General features: G+C 45.7%; 1 protein-coding gene across 1 annotated transcript in view; it reads left to right on the top strand.

The window, feature by feature from the left end:
• COLGALT2 (collagen beta(1-O)galactosyltransferase 2) overlaps window positions 1-23306 on the top strand; it is a 362921-nt gene that overhangs the window by 313461 nt on the left and 26154 nt on the right. Inside the window, exons 9-11 of the mRNA XM_075322014.1 lie at window positions 9702-9834; window positions 15896-16023; window positions 19354-19560. Coding sequence (XP_075178129.1) covers window positions 9702-9834; window positions 15896-16023; window positions 19354-19560 — 468 coding nt within the window. The remainder of the gene's footprint in view (window positions 1-9701; window positions 9835-15895; window positions 16024-19353; window positions 19561-23306) is intronic.

The raw sequence follows: 23306 nt of genomic DNA, 5'->3' as shown, positions 1-23306 counted from the left end.
ATGCCCCCTTTCTGGGTCTGCCCAGGGGTCCCCTCTAATGTGTGTGTGTGTCCTGGTCAAAGGGTGCCTGTATGTGTCCACACCCTAATCAGTCTTTGGGATTACCTGTTTGTACTGACCCAGCATGGGTGCAGTACTCAGTGCTGCCTGACCAGGTCAGGGGCGCCACATTTACACAAGTGATTTTGAGGTGGATTTTCTCTACTGAAAATCTGCTTCATATTGCATTATACGTGTTGTGCATGAGATGGTAAAAATACCATCTAGATGCATCATCTGCAGCCTTTCATTATGCAGGGTAATTTTAACTGCAGATTCCACCACTTGCAATGCAGATGATGAAATTTGCAAAAATGTTATAGCCACACATCTCAAACACCTCCGTCTCAATCCAAGCAGCCAGAACACCAAGAGGCAGAAACGTACAGCAAGACCCCGGACTGTGTCCAGGATGTACAACGTCTGGCAAAAATGATGGACTCACCTGGCTCTGAGGATGTTCATTCAGTTGTTTACTTTTGTTTAAAAAAAGCAGATCACAGACATGGCACAAAACTAAAGTAATTTCAAATGTCAACTTCCTGGCTTTAAGAAAACTAAAAAATATATAATGAAAACATAATGTGCTAGCCAGTAATGGTTACTTTTCAAAACCAAACCGGGGGAAACATTATGGGGAATCACTAAATTCTGAGGTAAAAATAATTGAATCACCCTGTAAATTTTCATTCCCAAAACTAACACCTGCATCAAATAAGATCTGCTCGTTAGTCTGCATCTAAGCAGCAGTGATGACACCTTGGAGAGCTGTTGCACCAAGTGGATTGACATGAATCATGGCTCCAACACGAGAGATGTCAATTGAAACAAAGGAGAGGATTATCAAACTCTTAAAAGAGGGTAAATCATCACACAATGTTGCAAAACATGTTGGTTCACAGTTAGCTGTGTCTAAAATCTGGACCAAATACAAAATAACATGGGAAGGTTGTTAAAGGCAAACATACTGGTAGACCAAGGAAGACATAAAAGCGTCAAGACAGGAAACTTAAAGCAATATGTCTCCAAAACAGGAAATGCAGAACAAAACAAATGAGGAATGAATGGGAGAAAACTGGAGTCAATGTTTGTGACCGAACTGTAAAAAACCGCCTAAAGGAAATGGAATTTCCATACAGAAAAGCTAAACAAAAGCCATCATTAATACCTAAACAAAAAAAAACAAGGTTACAATGGGCTAAGGAAAAGCAATCGTGGACTGTGGATGACTGGATGAAAGTCATATTCAGTGATGAATCGCAAATCTGCATTGGGGAACGTGATCATTCTGGAACTTTTGTTTGTTGTCGTTCCAATGAGATTGTAATACTATTGTATGTTTTGAGGATTTCGATAGCGTTAGGGCAATGACAGCCAGAGACGAGTTTGTGGTACAAGATGTTTATGATATGTAACCACGGTAGATACACAACGGAAATACACAGTATAACAAACACATGAAAATACCTTTCCGAAACGGAGCGAAGGGGATTCCCGGGGCCACGCACCGGACTCCCCCAGGGAGACCACCAGAGCGAACCCCTATACAGGGACTGTCCGGCAATCAACCCCGGAAGGCCTAAATGCGCCGCAGCCGGGACACAAGGGGCAAGCGGTAAAGTCCAGAAGTGTCCGTACGGGATGAAAGTCCAGAATGGTTATGAACCGGAAGAAACCGGGCAGACGTGCTGACCAAAGACGGCAGACGGAGTCCGGGCACAGTTTGAAGAAACCGGGTGTGGTCCAGAGTCGGTCGGTAGATTTTCAGGAGGATCCAAAGGTAATCAAGTAGCAGCAGCAGCAAAGCAGGAGCACACAGCAAGCAGTATACTCAGGCACTGGACTAGGCTTAGAGGCGGCCTTTTAAGCAGCTGGACAGGAAGTAGGGCAACAGAACATAAAACTCCATGTTAACCGAGGGCAAGCTCTTTCAAAAGAGGACTGGAAAACCCGGAAACCTGACATTACTCCCCCCCCAGAAACGGCCTCAGGACGGGTCAGGGCCCGGCTTGTCCGGGTGCCGTCGATGAAACTGAGCGATCTTCCGGGGTGCTCGAATGTTACCCACCGGTTCCCAGGAATCGTCCTCGGGGGCGTACCCCTGCCAACGTACCAGATACTGAAGCCGACGACGATGGAGCCGGGAGTCAATAATGTCCTCAACCACGAACTGCTCCTCGCCGTCGACCATCACAGGCGGAGGAGGAGGCACGACACGACCATGAAACGTATTGGGAGAGACGGATTTGAGGAGAGAAACATGAAAGACCGGGTGTACCTTTAGATGGTGCGGTAACCGCAGCCGACAGGCCACAGGGCTCACGATCCCGGTGATCTTGAACGGACCGATGAATTTTTGTCCCAGCTTCTGCGAAGGGACACCCAATCTCAGGTTCTTGGTGGATAACCATACAGAGTCCCCTACCTTATACATGGGTGCCGGTTTCCGGTGAGCGTCTGCCGACCTCTTGTAACGCTCCTGAGCTGTAGCCACAGTGTCCTTCAGAACCTCCAGATTGTGTCGTAGCTCTGTCAATCTGTCCTCCACCGCAGGCACTGAGACCGCAACCGGTGACCTAGGCAAAATAGTCGGATGGTAACCCAAGTTAGCAAAGAAGGGCGTTACCTTAGTGGAGCTGCTCTGAGTGTTGTTATACGAGAACTCCGCCAACGGAAGCATCTTCAACCAATCGTCCTGCAGATGGCTGACATAACAGCGAAGGTATTGTTCCAGGGTTTGATTGGTCCGTTCGGTTTGCCCATTTGTCTGAGGATGGTATGCAGAAGACAAACAGACATCAATCTGGAGTGCCGTACAAAACCCCTTCCAGAATCTAGACGTGAACTGCACGCCCCGGTCAGAGATGATCTCGTCTGGTACCCCATGCAATCGGAATACGTTCTGGATAACCAGATCCACTGTCTCTGCAGCTGAGGGAAGACCAGCACACGGAATAAAGTGAGCAGCTTTAGTCAACCGATCCACCACCACTAAAATGGTATTGTGACCGCCTGAGACGGGCAACTCCACAATAAAATCCATTGAGATAGACCCAAGGGCGAGATGGCACGGGTAACGGTTGGAGGAGTCCTGTAGGAGCCACACGAGGGACCTTGCACCGGGCACAAACCACACATGAGTGGACATAGTCCTTTAAACAGGTAGGCCACCAGAAAAAACGGTTCAGAAATTCCTGCGTCTTCTGTACCCCCCTATGACCAGCCAACACGGAGTCATGGACCAACTTGAGAACCCGAAGTCTTACGGCCTCCGGGACATAAATGCGTCGCTCTCTCAACCACACACCATTCCGAAGAACAAGAGTTACATCATTCGGGGGTGCAGCAATTAATACGTCACCATCATAGGCCAGCTTGATGTCCTTCCACAAGTCCTGGTCCTGGATTACTCCAACGAAATTGGCATCCGATAACTCGGTCTGAGACGGGGTTCCAGGCACGGAGTCCACGGCGTGGATTCGGGACAAGGCATCGGCTTTCCCATTACGTGAACCTGGACGGTATGTAACGACAAAATTGAACTGGTTAAGGAATAGGCTCCAACGGGCTTGCCGTGGAGACAGGCACCTGGCAGACTTAAGAAATTCCAGATTACGATGATCTGTGAGTACTATCACTTGCTGCGCGGCTCCCTGTAAGTGGTGTCTCCATTCCTTGAAAGCGGAAATAATCGCTAACAATTCTTTGTCCGCAATGTCATAGTTCCTTTCTGCAGGGGACAACCGGCGGGAAAAGAAAGCACACGGATGTAAGAGACTCTTGTCCCCAGTCCTTTGAGAAAGGATGGCCCCTAATGCGTAGTCGGAAGCGTCGACTTCCACGATAAAGGGAAGTGCGGGATTCGGATGTACCAATATAGGCGCTGAGGTAAAACAAACCTTGAGACGATGGAAGGCTTCCTGGGCCTGGGCGGACCACACAAACTTCTGTCCTTTCTTGGTTAACAGAGTGATGGGACGAACGATCTCTGAAAAATTACGTATAAAACGTCGGTAAAAGTTGGCAAAACCGACAAAGCGTTGTACCTCTTTGATGTTTCCCGGTTCCGGCCAGTCTAGAATTGCTTGTATTTTGCCAGACTCCATGTTCAGTCCCTGAGGAGAGATGACATAACCTAAGAATTGTATCTGTGAGCAATGGAATTCGCATTTCTCCAGTTTGATGTACAGGTGATTTTCCCTCAGCCGGTTAAGTACGGTCTTGACGTGCTCCTGGTGTTCCTGTAGGGAATCAGAAAAGATTAGGATATCGTCCAGATAAATCACCATGAATTGGTCCATGATATCCCTAAAAATATCGTTAACTAGATGTTGGAAAGCCGCGGGAGCGTTACAAAGTCCAAAAGGCATCACTAGGTACTCAAAATGTCCATACCGACATCGGAACGCGGTCTTCCACTCGTCTCCGGGACGTATGCGGAGTAGATTGTATGCCCCACGGAGGTCCAATTTGGTGAATATTTTTGCCTGTTGGACCCTCTCCAATAGCTCAGGAATCAATGGTAACGGATACCGGTTCCGGATGGTTATTTTATTCAGTTCCCGGTAGTCAATACAGGGTCTTAGAGTCCCCTCTTTCTTTTTCACAAAAAAGATGGGTGCCCCTGCTGGTGAGGTAGACGGACGAATAAATCCCTTAGCTAGACTTTCATCAATGTAGTTTTTTAGTGCTTCTAGCTCAGGTGCCGCCAACGGGTAGACATGACCAAACGGGATCTCCGCCCCTGGGAGTAAGTCTATGGGGCAATCATACGGTCTATGCGGGGGAAGCCGATCGGCTTTTCTTTTGTCGCATATGTCCGCAAAGTCGTTATACACCGGGGGTAGAACAGGTACCTGTACAGTGCCCTCCGCATTCGGTGTTACTGGAACCGGAACAGTTGGACTAATGGTCGGACTACTCTGCGGTGGGAAGGATATTTCCTTAGTTTCCCAATCGATGGCCGGATTTGTAGACCGTAGCCACGGAATACCTAAAATAATCGGAAAATGAGGAGAAGAAATTAGCATGAAAACAAGGGTCTCCTGCTGACCTGGCTTCATGACGCATTCTAGCGGTACGGTTTCCCGATCAACTGGTCCAGAGATTAACGGAGATCCGTCTACCGTCTCCATGGTAACCGGTGAGGCTCTTTGCTGAGTCCGGATACCGTGTTTCCTGGCAAAAGAGGAGTCCATGAAATTTCCCCCTGCCCCAGAATCTATCATTGCAGAGGTAGGTATTAGCTGTCCCTCCCACCGGATCTGAATGGGGAGCGAGCAATGGGTATATTTCCCTTCCGAGTCCTTCGGTGAGGTTGACATTACAGTCAAGGGAAATACCGCATCCAAGTGTCCACTTGCCTCAGAGATATCGGACTCTGCGTCCGTGTTGTCACACTCTGCCATGGCTGCCAATACCTTATTTGGGCGATTCGGACGTTTCGGGCAGTCGATCAAGAAATGGTCCGATTGACCGCAATAGAAACACAAACGCTCACGGAGCCGGTGTTCGCGACGTTCATTGGTCTCTCGCTTTTGCAGAGAGTCCACTTGCATAGGAACGTCCTCGGCCTCCCGTGGCGTCCTGAGAGCGGGTTCTCTGGAAGGAAATGCAAAGTTGTTTACACGGTTTACAGCTGCCCATTTTTCCTGTCTACGTTCCGTCAAGCGGGTATCAATACGCACACAGTGCTGGAGAAACAGTTCAAAATCCCCTGGAGATTCAGAACGAGCTAACTCGTCCTTGATGGTACCGGACAACCCCTTTCTGAAAACAGACAATAATGCATTGTTTCCCCAGTCGGTGTCTACCACTAACCTCTTAAATTCAGTGGCGTATTCAACGACAGAACGCTTTCCCTGACGTAAGGAAAGGAGAGCCGATTCAGCGGTAGCACGGCGATTCGGATCATCAAACATCTGCGCCATTGCGGTCAGAAAATCATCTAGGTGATTTAAACGGATGTCCCGGTTCTCTATCATAGGATTAGCCCAAGCCAGTGCTCGTGAGGTTAATAACATAATTATACATAACACTTTGGACCGGTCAGAACGGTAATAATCGGCATGTACATCAAAAAACAGTATACATTGGTTCACAAATCCACGAAACTGACTACGGTCACCATTGAAACGGAATGGGGGTAACCTAGGCATACCGGCAGCTGATACGGACGTAGTGGGACCGGCTTCCTGAGCCTCCACTCTGACTTGCAAGTCCTGTATAGCCGGACCCAGTACCTGGTGATCATGGCCCAGCTGTGCCTCCACATCTCTAAGTTTAGTCTGCACCACCTCCATCTCCTGCTGCAAGGAGTTAATCATAGAAAAGAGCTGATCTACTCCTCGTGTCTCAGTCATTGCCCCAGCGAAATCCTCTTAGGGCCTGAGTATAATGTAATACTATTGTATGTTTTGAGGATTTCGATAGCGTTAGGGCAATGACAGCCAGAGACGAGTTTGTGGTACATGATGTTTATGATATGTAACCACGGTAGATACACAACGGAAATACACAGTATAACAAACACATGAAAATACCTTTCCGAAACGGAGCGAAGGGGATTCCCGGGGCCACGCACCGGACTCCCCCAGGGAGACCACCAGAGCGAACCCCTATACAGGGACTGTCCGGCAATCAACCCCGGAAGGCCTAAATGCGCCGCAGCCGGGACACAAGGGGCAAGCGGTAAAGTCCAGAAGTGTCCGTACGGGATGAAAGTCCAGAATGGTTATGAACCGGAAGAAACCGGGCAGACGTGCTGACCAAAGACGGCAGACGGAGTCCGGGCACAGTTTGAAGAAACCGGGTGTGGTCCAGAGTCGGTCGGTAGATTTTCAGGAGGATCCAAAGGTAATCAAGTAGCAGCAGCAGCAAAGCAGGAGCACACAGCAAGCAGTATACTCAGGCACTGGACTAGGCTTAGAGGCGGCCTTTTAAGCAGCTGGACAGGAAGTAGGGCAACAGAACATAAAACTCCATGTTAACCGAGGGCAAGCTCTTTCAAAAGAGGACTGGAAAACCCGGAAACCTGACAGAGATTTATAAAGATGACTGCCCGAAGAGAACATGTATATTTCCACAGTCATTGATGATGTGGGGCTGCATGTCAGGTAAAGGCACTGCGGAGATGGCTGTCATTACATCTTCATTAAATGCAAAAGTTTACATTGAAATTATGGACACTTTTCTTAGCCCATCAATTAAAAGGATGTTTGGGGATTATGAAATCATTTATCAAGATGATAATGCATCCTGCCATAGAGCAAAAACTGTGAAAACATTCCTTGAAAGGAGACACATAAGGTCAATGTCATGGCCTGCAAATAGTCCGGATCTCAATCCAATTGAAAATCTTTGGTGGAAGTTGAAGAAAATGGTCCATGACAAGGCTCCAACCTGCAAAGCTGATCTGGCAACAGCAATCAGAGAAAGTTGGAGCTAGAATGATGAAGAGTACTGTTTGTCACTCATTAAGTCCATGCCTCGGAGACTGCAAGCTGTTATAAAAGCCAGTGGTGGTGCAACAAAATACTAGTGATGTATTGGAGTGTCCTTTTGTTTGTTTTTCATGATTCCATAATTTTTTCCTCATAATTGAGTGATTCCATAATTTTCCCTCTGTTTGGCCTTGAAAATGAACCGTAACTGGCTAGCACATTATGTTTTCATGATTTTTTTTAGTGTTTCTTAAAGCCAGAAAGTTGCCATTTGAAATGACTTTAGTTTTTTGCCATGTCTGTGATCTGCTTTTTTTAAACAAAAGTAAACACCTGAATGAACATCCTCAGAGCCAGGAAATTGCATAGATTTTGCCAGGGGTTGTATATCTGGTATCACCGGTAATTCCCCTTCTTCATATATGAAATATATAGTCATGCACAAGAAAGTACACATTAGCACCCAGATACACAGCACACACATAAAAATGTTCATTATGCACACATATACACATGGAAATACATAATACATACATACATTAGCATATATAAAGTACATATTAAGCTCATGAAATCAAATACATATTACACACACAGATACATATTGGCACAGATGTTTGATGTTCATACTTGTAAAACATATAGAGATATATCTATATTTTCTAGTACATTATGCTTGTAACAAAGAATAGTATTGAGGTCTGAATATGTGGCGAGTTATTAACCTCCAAATGATAATATAACTGGTATGGGTACTCAGTGGATATCCCAAATAATAATAACCTACAAAAAATAGAATAGGCATGCAAAATAAATATAACAATATATAATTGTATTAAACATACAGTATAATATAAAAAGATTCATAAAATACCTGAGGGGCAACACAGAAACAAAGTTCATGAAAAGGCATCAGATAAGGCCCCTTTCACACATCATTTTTTTCCAATCAGTCACAATCCGTTTTGTGACTGATGTGGATCCGTCACAGATTGTGGTAAAACTGATACGACGAATCACTGTAAAAAAAAAACCGGATCCATCGTACCACTTTTATGTGTTTTTATGCCAAAGATTATTTGCTATTGAAAAAGAGAGAAAGAAATTGAGACAGAGAGAGAGAAACTTTTTCTGACCAGCAATGAATTTACACATCTGAGCATGCTCTGTTAAAAAAACAGATCCGTCGCCGGAATCCGTCATTTGACGGATTACGACGGATCCGGCGCCCATAGGCTTCCATTCTACCAAATGACGGATGGTGACAGATCCGTCACTGTCTGTTTTTTCGATGTACACAAAAAAAGTTACTGTGGACGTCGTCTCTGTCCGATGGACAACCATTCAAACGACAGATGAAATGTTAGGCCATTCGTCGCAATCCGTCACTAGTACAAGTCAATGAGAAAAAAATTGATCCAGCACTAAATCCGTTTTTTTTCCAAATGCGACGGATTGTGACTGATGCCAAAAAACAGATGTGTGAAAGGGGCTTAAGGGGACAAGCAGTCATGGTCAGCAGAGTCTATATAAAGGTACAGTAAGAAATTTAAAACTGAGTAATATCTAAGATATTCATAGAGAGTATACATGGCAAAGTGCAAGTGTGATAAAACCCAAATTAAATTGTCCACAATTCTACCCTTTGTAAAGGAAGTGTTGTGTGCAATAGGTAGACTAGACTGCTATAAATGGTTTAATACTATAAAAAAATACATAAACCCCTTTATGTATTGTATTTTAGCATTATACATGTCTGATATATTTGATGCATAGTTATAAGAGTGTGCTGAAGTTAACCATGTGCTTTGTAGTCCTGAGGCTGCTGACTGTCCCTCTGATGTCTGGCCTATAGTCATTGAATAGCTGCATTCACCAGCGCTGTCTCCACCAGCATCAGGCCGAGAGCTCAGGGATGTGGCGGAGTAAAGAAAACAGGAAGCAGCATGTGCATGTAGCGCATTCCTGGACTCCTGTACGGAGCAGAGGAGCCATCAATGGCACTATTATTAAGGCACAGAATAGACAATATAGGGACACCTGCATTTCTGGAGATACATTTCTATATGGGTGGATGTAGGTCAGCAGCTGTAGCTACAAATATTACCTCAGGTTAACTGTATCTTTGCCATGGTGTGTGAGCTATAGTACAGTGACTATCCATATGTAGGTCTCAGAATATAATCATTTGTCTAATATCCATATTAATTTACTTAATAGGGCCCTTAATGAAAGTCAAATTAAGACTCTAAATATCGATGTTTTGCCGGGATATCAAGACCCCTACTCTGGGAGAACCCTGACCAGGGGGGAGATCGGATGCTTTCTCAGTCATTACTATGTGTGGAAGCAGGTGAGTGAATAAACTGCTGAGAAGTCTCCTACAAGAACACAGAAATGGAAACTTATTAGTCCTCATGCAAATGACTGTATGTAGTTCATTTTCTTGTATTTTGTAATATGGAGACCATGTTGGTCACATTAGGCAACACACATCTATATGGCTATCTGACCATACTGTGTATTAGGCAACACACATATGGCTATCTTACCATACTGTGTATTAGGCAACACACATCTATATGGCAATATGACCATACTGCATATTAGGTAACGGTAACACACATCTATATGGCTATCTGACCATACTGCATATTAGATAACACGCATCTATATGGCAATATGACCATACTTCATATTAGGTAACACACATCTATATAACTATCTGACCATACTGTGTATTAGGCAACACACATCTATATGGCAATATGACCATACTGTAAGCCTATCTACTGCTCCATCAGATGACAGGTGAATTCTGCCCATGAGCCTGAAAGAAGGAATATGCACTAGAGAAGCATAGTTCACAATCTCATGACTTTTGTATTACAAATCCTATTTATAATATGAAAAAATATGCAAGATTAATTAGCAAACAGAAAAATTTCTACCACCCATTATAAACAACCATCCTCAATCAGTAGCACTCATGCCCTCCTCTCCCTGTCCACTTCATTGAACAATTTCAGTTCTCCCAAAATCCTTACAAAGGTTACAGAATGGAGGTGGATTTTTACTTTCAATGAGAGATCAGATTACAGCTGCTGCCCATAGACGTCTATGGAGATGATGGAGTTGCTGCTCTATAAATTCCTCCATTCTGTTGCTACTATGTATGTTAGGCCTTGCTCCAACTTGCATGTAAAACAGACGAGTGCAATGTAATAAAACATCATTTGGCACTCGCACCAATGTTATTCAATGAGGCATTGTTCATCTGTGAGGTTTCCTCAGCTGTAATCGGGCTGAGATAAAAATCACAGCATGTTGTATATGGCCTGCTATATCGTACAGAACTCACCAATGCAATCAATATGTGCCAGAAAAAAATCTGACCGCACACGGACCATCCATCTGCCATCCGAGTTTTATGCACACATTTCAAGGAAAAAAAACTAACATAAAAATATAGATAGATTATAGAAATATACAGATAGAATAGATAGATATCCTGCAGATATGTACATTCACAACCCAACTATATAATGTAAACTCGTACCCTGTAGTGCCTTTCATGTGGAGTTTCTTCTACAGCTGCTTTGGCTTTTTTAACTTAATAAATATATATAAATTACTTGGGGTTCCCTCTATGAAACCACTAAAGGTAAAGCTGAGAGCTGCTATTATCAGGCTGGGAAGATCCATGGATATTGGTCCCTTCCCAGCCTAAAAATAGCAGCCCGCAGTCACCTCAGAAATAGAGCATTGCATAAGATACTCCAATTCTGGTGCTTTACCTTGTCTCTTTGCCCCTGCTGGGGTAATCAGGATAATGGTAATTTGGGTTAATGTCCACAGTGAATTGCCCAAAAACACAGCTGACATCATGCCTTGGTGCTAGTAATGGAGAGATGTCTATCAGACACCCCAATTACTAAACCAATAAGTTAAAAGAAACACACACACACACACACCAATACTTTATTTAAAAAAACAATCCACTACTCTTTCCCTGGGTCAATAAATTTGTTTGTTGAAAAAAAAACCCAGGCAGGTCCGATATAGTCCACCAGTGGCAACCTAAAAAACATAAACAGAGAGAAATAAAAAGAAGACACTGTCCCTCGTTCATCAATTTATTCGAATACAAAATTCTAATGCAGGACCGACGTAATCCAATGCTTCCCACAACGCTCCCTATGCTATGGAGCATTGTTCTAACACGCCATAGGGTATGAGCAGCAGACACTCTCGGCTCATGCTGTGCTCTGTGAGACCAGGTTCCTGATACTACTGATATCACCACTCTTCACAATCGCCGGATGTCGTGCAGCGTGAGCCAGAATGTCTGAAGAGTGGTAATGTTACTGATGTCACTGATCATCAGAGGTGCTGGGTCTCAGACTTTAAAAAAAAAAAGACTCTGGCCCGGAATTTATGCATTTATCCCTGATATCTGGCCAGACTCCAGTCACCTTATAAGCCTATGGGGACCAGAATCTGGCACTTAAAAAAAGTGGTAGAAGGATAGGGAGATTGGGGCAAGCACGTTATACTTACCAAGTTTCCGGCATGGCTGTAATTATTCCCGCAGCTGCTTACTCTTCTTCCGGGGCTGCTTATTATTGATCATCCATATTAATTGCTTCCCCCACTCACCGGCAATCTTGGCATCTGTGATTGGTTGCAGTCAGACGTGTCCCAGTCTTTGTGACAGCGTCTGACTGCTTGCAATCACAGACCCTGTCTGCAGGTCACTATCGTGGTATAAAAAGTAACGGCATGAGGCTTTTTTTTTTTTTTTTTTTTTTTTTTTTTTTTAATGACTTAAATAAATAAATTTAAAAACCAGAATTTTGGCCCCCCCCAATTTTGATATCCAGCCATGATAAAGCCCCACAGTTGGGAGCTGCAAATCCTTTATTTGACATAAAATACAAAAAACACCCTTAATAATTTATTCCCAAAAACTCCTAGGTCCGATGTAATCCACATGAGGTCCCACAATAATTGCAGCTCTGCTATATCTGAAGGCACAGCTATCGGCCATAGAACATGACTGAACTCTGATTTCAGGCAGCGAATGAGCCGCAGCAATGAGCGGACATGACTCAGGTTATGTGCAGTCACAGCTGGAAGTTCCCACGGTCCTTCATTTGTGATCGCAGGTAACTTGACTTCAGATGACCTCATTAAACTCAGTGAACTCGCTTGCATCTCCTGGCACAAAACCCACTATTTTTTGCCAAGACATGCAGATTTGATGCTGACATTTTTACACCATATTCCTGCACCCATTCTACACTTCTTGGCAGAAAAATCACATCAATACCGCATCATACCACATGCGGTTTTGGTGCATTTTTTTGTCAGGAGTAGATTGGGTGCATAAATATGGTGTAAAACATTAATCACCATTTGCATCTCTTGGCCCAATAATGAAAGTAAACGGTTTTGATGCCATGTCAGTGCAGTTTTCTGCCAGAAGGTGCAGCAAATTTGGTGCTGAAATGTCTCCACCAGATTTTAGCACCAAATTTGCACCTCCTGGCAAAAAGCCTCTCCAAAACTACTTGAAAACTGGGGTTTTTTTGCATTTTTGGGCCAAGAGATGCAAATTTGGTGATTAAATGTTTACTACATATTATTGCACCCAATCTACACCTTCTGACAAAAAATTGCATCACTACTGCATCATACCGCATGCGTTTTTTTGCCAGTTGGTGTAGATTGGGTGCAGGAATATGCTGTTGAAATTTCAGCACCAAATCTGCATCTCTTGGCAAACCCCCCCACAATTTTCTGCCAGGAAATGCAGGTCTGTGAACTCAGTGACCTCACTTGAGGTGAGGTCACTGACTTTGCTGAGGTCACTTGAGGTCAGGTTAACTGCAATCACAGGTGGAATCTCCAGCTGGAACAAAAAATAACCTGAGTGACGTATCACACGGCTTATTCATTCTCTGCCGGAAGTTCACAGTGGGCAGTCATTCTTCTATGACTGCCTGCTGTCCCTTCAAATGTAGCAGAAGTGGAATTGTTGAGGGATCTCATGTGGATTACATTGGACCAGGGTGCTTTTGGGGTTAATAAATTGGTGAAATACAGTGTTTTTAGTATGTTATTTCAAATAAAGGATGTTTTTGGTGTTTGTTTTTACTTACTTTCACTTACAGATTAGTAATAAGGGGGGCTCATAGATACCTCCCATTACTTAATTGCAGCTGTAGGCTGTTATTAACCCCTTATTACCCTGATTGCCGCCACTGCACCAGGGCAATCGGGAAGAGCCAGGTAAAGTTCCAGGATTCTCCCACCTAATGGATGCAACAATCCTGAGTGGCTGCAGGCTTCTACTTTTAGGCTGGGGGGGCAATAAGCATGGGTTTCTCCAGCCTGAGAATACCAGCTCCCAGGTGTTATCTTTATCATGGCTGATTATTAAAATTAGTGAGATCACATGCCAGTTTTTAAAATTATTTAAATATATATATGTATATATATTTTTTTTTTTTTAAAGCAAAAATGCATCTTGTTTATTTTATTTTGATACACAGACAAGATAACAAACATGTCTGGGGTCTGCAACCTGTAACTGTGGGCTTTATCTGAGCTGGGTATCATATGGGGGGACCCTATGCCAATTTTTTAATTTATTAATATATTTTTACACCACGCCACGATAGTGACCCACAAACAGGGTCTATAATCACAAGCAGTCAGACACTGTCATACAGGCTCAGGACGCATCTGACTGCAACCAATCACAGATGCCAGGACTACCGGTGGGCAGGGGAAGCAGTGCATATGGATGAGCAATAATGAGCAGCCCTGGAAGAAGAGTGGGCAGCCTGGAATTGGTTACAGCCGCGGCCGAGACTCGATAAGTATAGTGTGCATGCCTAATTTTTATTTTTTATTTTTCCTTTTGTTATTTTTTTTTTATTTCACAAGTTGCTGGACCCTGATCTTTAGCCGGAATTCCCTGAGAACTCTGGGCTAAGGACCGGCACCCAGTTCCTTTTGAAACTGTGTGAATCCAAACTTTTAGGCTAGGTTCGCACACTGCGTCATTTTGATGCTGCGTTTTTGGCCGCTAAAAACGCACAAAAACGCACCTGCGTCGAAAAAACGCATCAAAAAACGCATGAGTTTTTGCCGCGATTTGGTGCGTTTTTGGCTGCGTTTTGTTGCATTTTTGATCTCTGCGTTTTGCTGCGTTTTTCAAATGCATTGCATGGGCGGAAAACGCAGAAAAACGCAGGAAAGAACTGACATGTCCATTTTTTTTTAACTCAAAAACGCAGGTAAAAAAAACAGATGTGTGCGGACAGCAAAAATGAAAACTCATAGACTTTGCTGGGGAAGCAAAGTCCTGCAGTTTTGAGGCCAAAAACGCACCCGAAAAACGCGCAAAAACGCCGCGAAAAACGCACTGTGCGCACATAGCTTTACAGTCTGGGTCCGCCATCACTGCTAAGGAGCTTCAGAACAAAGCGCCATAGTCTTTGATCAATGGAATCGGGAAACATCGTGGTTAGCATTGGACCACGTCAGATCTATGTGGCAACTTTGCTTTCTAATAAATTGGTGAACGAGAGACAGTCTCTTTGTTTTTATTTTTCTCTTTTTATTGTTTTTCAGATTTCCATTTGTAGACTATCTATCCATGTATCTTTATATATATATATATATTAATTATCTATCTATTATATATCTAATATCTTTATATCATCTAATCTATCTACAGTATATCTTTTTATCAGATTACTTTTTTATTTCGAACAACTGTCTTTTAATTTACATAAAGTATTATAGTATGTAAAACAACATGTTAAAAATGCTTTGCATACAAATGTCATACACATGTCATAGATGCTAGGCAAGAAAAAAATTGCACACACATGACATATGGGATGACACGCGTCACTTTTCAGGATGGCAATCGAAATGATTTTTTTTATACACAAGTGGGAGGGAGGCCTAAGAGATAGAAATGAAGAGCAGGATATCCTGGCCAGTCTATGTGTAATTTATCAGCAGCAGCATGGAGGACATTATACAGCAGAAATGAGCAATGTTATTGTAAATCTAGAAGTGATTTCAGATTACTAGAAGAAGCAGCAACAACTCTGCTTGTATTTGCTTTCCTCTTCAGATGCTTTTCCCCATCCTCATTCCATAGATTTATATGACCAGCAGCAGTAACCTAATCTCTTAAGAGGCAGGCAGGACCAGGAGGTTTTATAAGTGGAGAAAGTGTTATTTGATAATAAGATATATCACAGGGAGTATAATGCTGACACATAACTGATGTCAATTCTGTGCAAGACGCATATAAGCCATATATTTCATATATATTCAGCTCCATGTTCTTCTATGTGAATTGACTTTACCTGACCATATTGTTCCAGGTGGTTGACCGTGGTCTTGAGAAAACTCTGGTGATAGAAGATGATGTGCGATTTGAGTATCAGTTTAGGAGTAAACTTGTAAAGCTCATGAATGATATTGAAACAGTTGCTTTAGACTGGGATTTAATGTAAGTATCTGTAATTGTATTTTATGTAAAGCGATATTAATCATGGATGTGAAGAATGAGAAACGTAAGGACATAGAGGTAAAATAATACATGTAGCACATCTTAGAATTGTTAGCTCAATAGAAGGTAGTGTTACATTCTGTTCCATGTACTAAAGGGAACCTGTCATGTAAAAAAAATACTATTAACCTGCAGATATAGGGTTAATATGCAGGTTATTAGTCTCCTGATTCTGTGCAGCCACTAAAAGCCCGGCTACTGGGAGGAAGTTAACTTTGTTCCTCCCTGCAGGCTTGGGCTTTCAGTGTGACCTCCACGGTTTCAGTTGCCGCTCTGTGCATTGTGTGCAGCAATTGTAACCACAACCCAGTGCTGACTGACAGACGACTCTGTACTGATGCACTGTGAACATGCGAACATAGCCTAAAACAAGACATCACAAAAACCTTGGGCAAAAAAGTATTAAAAAATGACGGCAGCCCAACATTTAAACCTGTCATAATTCACATATTTCTTGTTGTAAAAAACTCCATTGCAGCAAATTGGAATAAACCAATAATCCCATCAATTCATGATATTATTGACAAAATGTGTTTACATATCGCAGTTTATTACAAAAGATGGAAACTCTGGATAAATAATCTTTCTTTCTTTCTTTCTTTCTTTCTTTCTTTCTTTCTTTCTTTCTTTCTTTCGTTTTATTTATATAACTGTTACGTTCAATTAATTGTTTGTATTTAACTTTTCCTTCTACAGGATTGTACTTTATAAATTAGTAATTTTCATTACATTTTAACAGCTACATTTTTACAATTTATAGGTAGCAGACAAAACTTGGAAAACTCTTCATAAAAAAAGCTCCACAGTTTGCTAAAATTTCTTCTCACAAACTCATTGTTTTTTAACCCCTGAAAAAACTTTTTGTGTGAACATAGCCTTAGACCTTTGGATGGTGGCAGTTCGGAATTAGCAATCAGAATATACAAATATATAATACTAGAAGGTGGCCCGATTCTAACACATCGGGTATTCTAGAATTTACGTATAGTGTAGTTAATGTATGATTTTTGTTATATATATAGATGTTGTTGTGTGTAGTTACCAAGTGTTTGTGTAGGGGCTGTAAATGTTCTGGGTGTTGTCTGGGTATGGGGGTGTGTGAGAGTGGTGTTGTATGTGTGTTGCGTTGTGTGTTGTGTTGTTTGTGGAGCGCTGTGTGTCTGCAGCGTTCTGTGTGTGTGGTGCTGTGTGTGTTGCGCAGTTTGTGTGGGTGTGGAGTGCATGTGTGTGTTTTGGGGGAGGTATGTTTTGTGCAGTGTGTGTTGCGCGGTATGTGCGTATATTTATGTATGCCGCGGTGTTTGTGTGTTGTGTGTTGTGTGTGTGCGGAATTGTCTGTGTGTGTGTGGGTGTCTGTGTAGGGCGGTGTTTGTGGTTCCCAGTGTGTGTGTGGTGTGTTGTGCGGGTGTGGCGGTGTGTGTGTGTTTTGGGGGGAGGTGTGCACCCCCATCGTGCTCCATCCCCCATGCTGCGCACCCCCCATCGTGCTCCATCCCCCATGCTGCGCACCCCTCATCGTGCTCCATCCCCCATGCTGCGCACCTCCCATCGTGTTCCATTCCCCATGCTGCGCACCCCCCATCGTGCTCCATCCCCCATGCTGCGCCCCCCTCATCGTGCTTCATCCCCCATGCTGCGCACCCCCCATCGTGCTCCATCCCCCATGCTGCGCACCCCGTATTGTACTCCAACCCCCATGCTGCGCACCCCCTATCGTGCTCCATCCCCCATGCTGCGCACCCCCATAGTGCTCCATCCGACATGCTGCGCACCCCCCATCGTGCTCCATCCGACATGCTGCACACCCCCATCGTGCTCCATCCCCCATGCTGCGCACCCCCCATCGTGCTCCATCCCCCATGCTGCACACCCCCCTTCGTGCTCCATCCTCCATGCTGCACACCCCCCATCGTGCTCCATCCTCCATGCTGCACACCCTCCATTGTGCTCCATCCTCCAAGCTGCGCACCCCCCATCGTGCTCCATCTCCCATGCTGCACACCCCCCATTGTGCTCCATCCTCCATGCTGCACACCCCCCATCGTGCTCCATCCTCCATGCTGCACACCCCCCATCGTGCTCCATCCCCCATGCTGGGGCCCCCAGGAGCGGGTCCAAGCGTGGCAACGTGTGCCGGGGGCGGGACTGAGCGGGCGAGGCATCAGCGTATGCTGGCTCCCTGCACATGTGTACCGGGAGCCGGTGTACGCTGGTAACCATGATACACATCGGGTAACTAAGGGAAGCGCTTCCTATAGTTTCGCGATGTGTATCATGGTTACCAGCGTACACCGGCTCAGTCCCGATCCCAGCATCGCAAGGTTATGTCCGCCGGGGGCGGGGTCGAGCGTGCCAACGTGTAGCGGGGGTGAGGGGGCGAGGCGTCAGCGTATGCCGGCTCCCTGCACATGTGTACCGGGAGCCGGTGTACGCTGGAGCAGGGCTGAGCGGGTGGGGCGTCAGCGTATGCCGGCTCCCTGCACATGTGTACCGGGAGCTGGTGTACGCTGGAGCGGGCGATGCGGGCGGAGGGCCGGGTGCCGGCTCCTTGCACATGTGTACTGGGAGCCGGTGTACGCTGGAGCGGGGCTGAGCGGGCGAGGCGTCAGCGTATGCCGGCTCCCTGCACATGTGTACCGGGAGACGGTGTACGCTGAAGCGGGCGATGCGTGCGGAAGGCCGGGGCGAGCGGCTAATCCATGCGGGGGGCGGGGCCAGGCCGAGGCGAGCGGCCAATCCGTGGGGGGGCGGGGCCAGGCCGAGCCCAGAGCGGCTAATCCATGCGGGGGGCGGAGCCAGGCCAAGGCGAGCGGCCAATCCGTGGGGGGGCGGGGCCAGGCGAGCCCAGCGGCCAATCCGACAGTTGTCACTTTTATGACACTGTCACGGTGACACTGTCACGTTGACACAATTTTGGAGCAAGACAGACAAACAGACAGAATAAGGCAATTATATAAATAGATTTTAGTAAGTATCTTTATAGCCACAGGGAAAAGTTGATAATCTGCTAGAGGCCTCCAACAAGCTGATACACTGTTGGATACTCTGATGGCAGACATTGGGGACCCATCAGGTTGACTTCGTACACAAGTGGAGTGTTAACGCATTGTATTATGTACACAGTCAAGTAATTTTACATGAAAGTTTTACATTTAGCGTCTATTTTTAACATATTTTTATTACTTGGAATAGCTTAAAAATGAATATTTTACAATATTCTTTTGCTGTCATAGTCCAATATGATAATTTCTACTTATTCTTATTCTCTAGCTACATTGGAAGGAAAAGAATGCAGGTACAGCGTCCTGAAAAGGCCGTCCCAAATGTCATGAATTTGGTTGAAGCAGATTATTCATATTGGACTTTGGGTTATGCCATCTCCCTGAAGGGAGCCCAAAAACTGATTAATGCTGACCCCCTGGGCAAGATGTTACCAGTGGATGAATTTATTCCAGTCATGTTTAACAAGCACCCAGTGTAAGTATGTCCAGAAAAATATTGGGTTTTTTTCATCTAAAAAAAATAAATCATACAATAATTATCAAGTCACCAATCTTGACCAAAGTTTAGGCTAAATACTATAATTATGTAGCCCATGGACCACTTGTTCCAGCTCTTAGGTATGTGGATGGTCTTCAGAGTCATAACAACTCTTTTATTACCATTTCCACCTTTTTAAATTAGGACTAGAGCAGATATTTTCTTCCATTTTCTAAATGATGACATGTAACATCTGATTCTTTATTGTCTGTACTTTGATATGCAATATGCTTGATTTTGAGGAGCATTTTCTGACATTTTGGTCAAAATTTTAAAATATTTGCTTCCCAATGCCCCTGAATTTAGCCATCTAACAGAATACAAACTGAAGAGTTTGAGGGGTTAGTGCATAACATAAGTTCTTCAGCTCACCAGAGTGCCGTGCAGGTAGATCACAGGCCGACATATTAGTTTTAGAGAACAGAAATACCAAGAAAGTTAAAAGCAAGGATTTTACTGGTCTTTTATGTCTGAAAAATGTGAAAACTACTCTTCTTCAGCGCTCTATTGGGAGACCCAGACGATTGGGGTATAGCTACTGCCCTCTGGAGGCCACACAAAGCACTACATCAAAAGTGCAAGGCCCCTCCCCCTCTGGCTATACCCCCCCCGTGGTATCACGGGTTCTCCAGTTTTAGCTTTGTGTGCGAAGGAGGTCAGACATCCACGCATAGCTCCACAGATTTTAGTCAGCAGTAGCTGCTGACTATTTCGGATGGAAGAAAAGAGGACACATATAGTGTCCCCAGCATGCTCCCTTCTCACCCCTGGATGGTGTTGTAAGGTTGAGGTACCTATTGCTGGTACGGAGGCTGGAGCCCACATGCTGCTTTCCTTCCACATCCCCCTGAGGGGCTCTGTGGAAGTGGGATCCTGCCGGCCTCAAAGCTCTGACGCCGGGCTCCATCCACAGACCCATTTGGACCTGTTGGATACGGAGCTGGAGTACCGTTCAGGGACATGGCCCTGCACCATTACAGGTACTCTGTGTCCCCGTACACACAGGCACAGCACACTCCAGACTTGCTGGGTGTGCTAGTGCGCCGGGGACAGTAATGGGTTACAGTCACTGCAGCTTTGCTGAGTGACTTTGTGTTTTGGGAACTACCGCGCCGGACGCTCCGGGAGCGGCGGCGCGGCTGGGACTTGTAGTTCGCCGGGGACTGGGCGCCGACCGCGCTTTTACGGCGGCGGCGCTTATAAATCCAGTCCCCGGCTTCTGCGGCCTAGTGCCGCTTCGTTCCCGCCCCCTCCCTGTCACTCAGGGAAGGGGACAGGCGCTGAGCAATCAGCAGCGCCGAGGGCTGGAGCCTTTTTACATGCTCCAGCCCTCTCACTGCACACTGTCGGGCGCCGGATTCCCGCTCTGCCTTGGGGGCACGCCCACGGCCCGCCCCTCCTCACATGAGCTGGGGAAGAAGCCGGCAGCCATTACTGAAGTCCGAGCTCGGACTTTCAGCGACCAGGCAGGACGGTGGCGATCATACACCCGCTTATAGGCGGGCGGTAAGCGGCACGCATAGTGCTGACCACAGATAACTGCAGTGTGTACATGTGTTGTTTTTAACTGCATAGGTCGCTATATGCCCGCTTGGGGAGCGACACATTAGCAGCAGGAAAGCAGGTGTGCTAAGGCACAGGCTTTCTAGGCTGCTTGTATTGCACGACTGAGGTGTTCATTTGTGTTTATGTGTTATACATTGCACTGTACAGTCGCTAGTCTTAGCTATATTCTCCTGGAATGGCTAGACTACAGCAGCAGAAAACCAAGGGTGCTGGGGCACAGGTTTTTTTCTATGCTGCTTGTATTGCATGGGCTGCAGTGTGCATTTGTACTTGTGCTTGTATGCTATACATTGCACTGTATGGTCACTCTTCTGGGCCATATTCCCCTAGATGACTTGTCTACAGCAGCAGAAGAGCTGGGGTGCCAGGGCACAGGCTTCTATGCTGCTTGTATTGCATGTGCTGCAGTGTTCATTTGTACTTGTGCTTGTATGCTATACATTGCACTGTAGGGTCACTCTTGGCTATATTCCCCTAGATGACTAGTATACAGCAGCATAGGAGCAGGGGTGCCAGGGCACAGGCTTCTATGCTGCTTGTATTGCTTGTGCTGCAGTGGTCATTTGTACTTTATGCCTGTATGCTATACATTGCACTGTACGGTCACCAATCTTGGCTATATAATTCTAGATAGCTAGTCGGCAGCGGCAAAACAGCAACACAGATTTTCAGTGCTGTTTTTACTACATGGGAGGCTGTTCATGACACCGTCCCATTGTGTGCATGCTCCCCCGTAGCACGTGCCGGGGTCTCTAGCACTTCGTCTGCCTGGGTCTCTACTAGTTGTGGCCAAAGAAACCACCTGTCAACCCTGTCCATGGACAGGGACGGAGTAGTCATAATATAGAGACTTGCAGTCCAGACAGGCCATGGGCAATCTACTGGACCAAAAGGCAGCTCTTCAGGGCTTTGATTCTGACATAGCTATCGATCCGGATACACCGGGTGGTAACGCCATACGGAATGATCCTATACCGTCCATCAATGGAAGGTTGGATCTTTCTCCCTCAGCTCCCCCAGTGGAGATAGGAGACGAACAGGAGAAGTCCCTTTTCAGTATCTCACACAGATGTTGAGTATTTTTCTGGCCACGCTGACTTCAGAGAAGCAGTCCAGGAACACCACGCTTACCAGATAAGCGTCTTCTCCAAACGTTTTTAGGATACACGTTATCCCTTTTCCCCTGACGCGGTCAGTGCTGGACCCAGGGTCCAAAGGTGGATTCTCCAATCTCCAGGCTTGCGTCTAGAGACATAGTTGCACTGGAGATGGGGCTTCACTTAAAGACGCCAGTCACAGACAGATGGACTCTGGTTGAAATCTGTCTAGGAAGCTATCGGCGTGTCGGTTGCTCCGGCATCCACAGCCGTATAGGCAACCTAACCTTTTCAGCTGTTCTTGCGCAGCTGGCCTTGAGCACAGGGACATCTGTACCGCAGAGGCGTCCGTAACCCGCAATGTCTGCACTGCGACTTACCCTGTTAATACTGTCCTAAAAGTACAGTCGAGGTTTCGGTCCTTCCCAAGCTCCGGTAGGTCCCAATTGTCCTCGGGCAAAAGGGCTACTAAACCTCAGACGGGCTCAGATTCCGGCCGGGCTCAATCACGCCCAGGAAGGCAGTCGGAGGAACCGCTACAAGGCGGTCTCCTCAGGACTCTCAGTTCTCTCTCTCTCTCCGCATCCGCGGTTGATGGCAGAACCCCCCGCCTTTGGCGACATTTAGCTGCCACAGGTCACAGACCGGTGGGTGGCGAACATTGTGCTCACGTGCACAGGACAGTGTTCTAATCTCGTCCTCCGACTCCATTTCCCTGCTGCAGGCGGTGGATGCTCTAAGAGCAGAAGGAGTGGTGATCCCTGTCCCCCCTCAGGAACGAGGGCGAGGGTTTGTACTCCAATCTCTTTGTGGCTCCAAAAAAGGACGGTTCCTTCCGTCCCGTTCTGGTCCTGACACTGCTCAACGAGCATGCGAACTCCAGGCGGTTCCGGATGGGATCCCTCCGATCCGTCATTACCTCAATGTCTCGAGGAGACTTCCTTGCCTCAACAGACATCAAAGATGCCTATCTCCACGTGCCAATTGCTACGGAGCACCAACGTTTTCTACGTTTTGTGA

This window comes from Anomaloglossus baeobatrachus, chromosome 8 (assembly GCF_048569485.1).
Source record: "Anomaloglossus baeobatrachus isolate aAnoBae1 chromosome 8, aAnoBae1.hap1, whole genome shotgun sequence".
Taxonomy (NCBI): Eukaryota; Metazoa; Chordata; class Amphibia; order Anura; family Aromobatidae; genus Anomaloglossus; species Anomaloglossus baeobatrachus.
The sequence above is the reverse complement of the archived record's forward strand: the minus strand, read 5'-3'. Positions and strand labels throughout refer to the sequence as shown.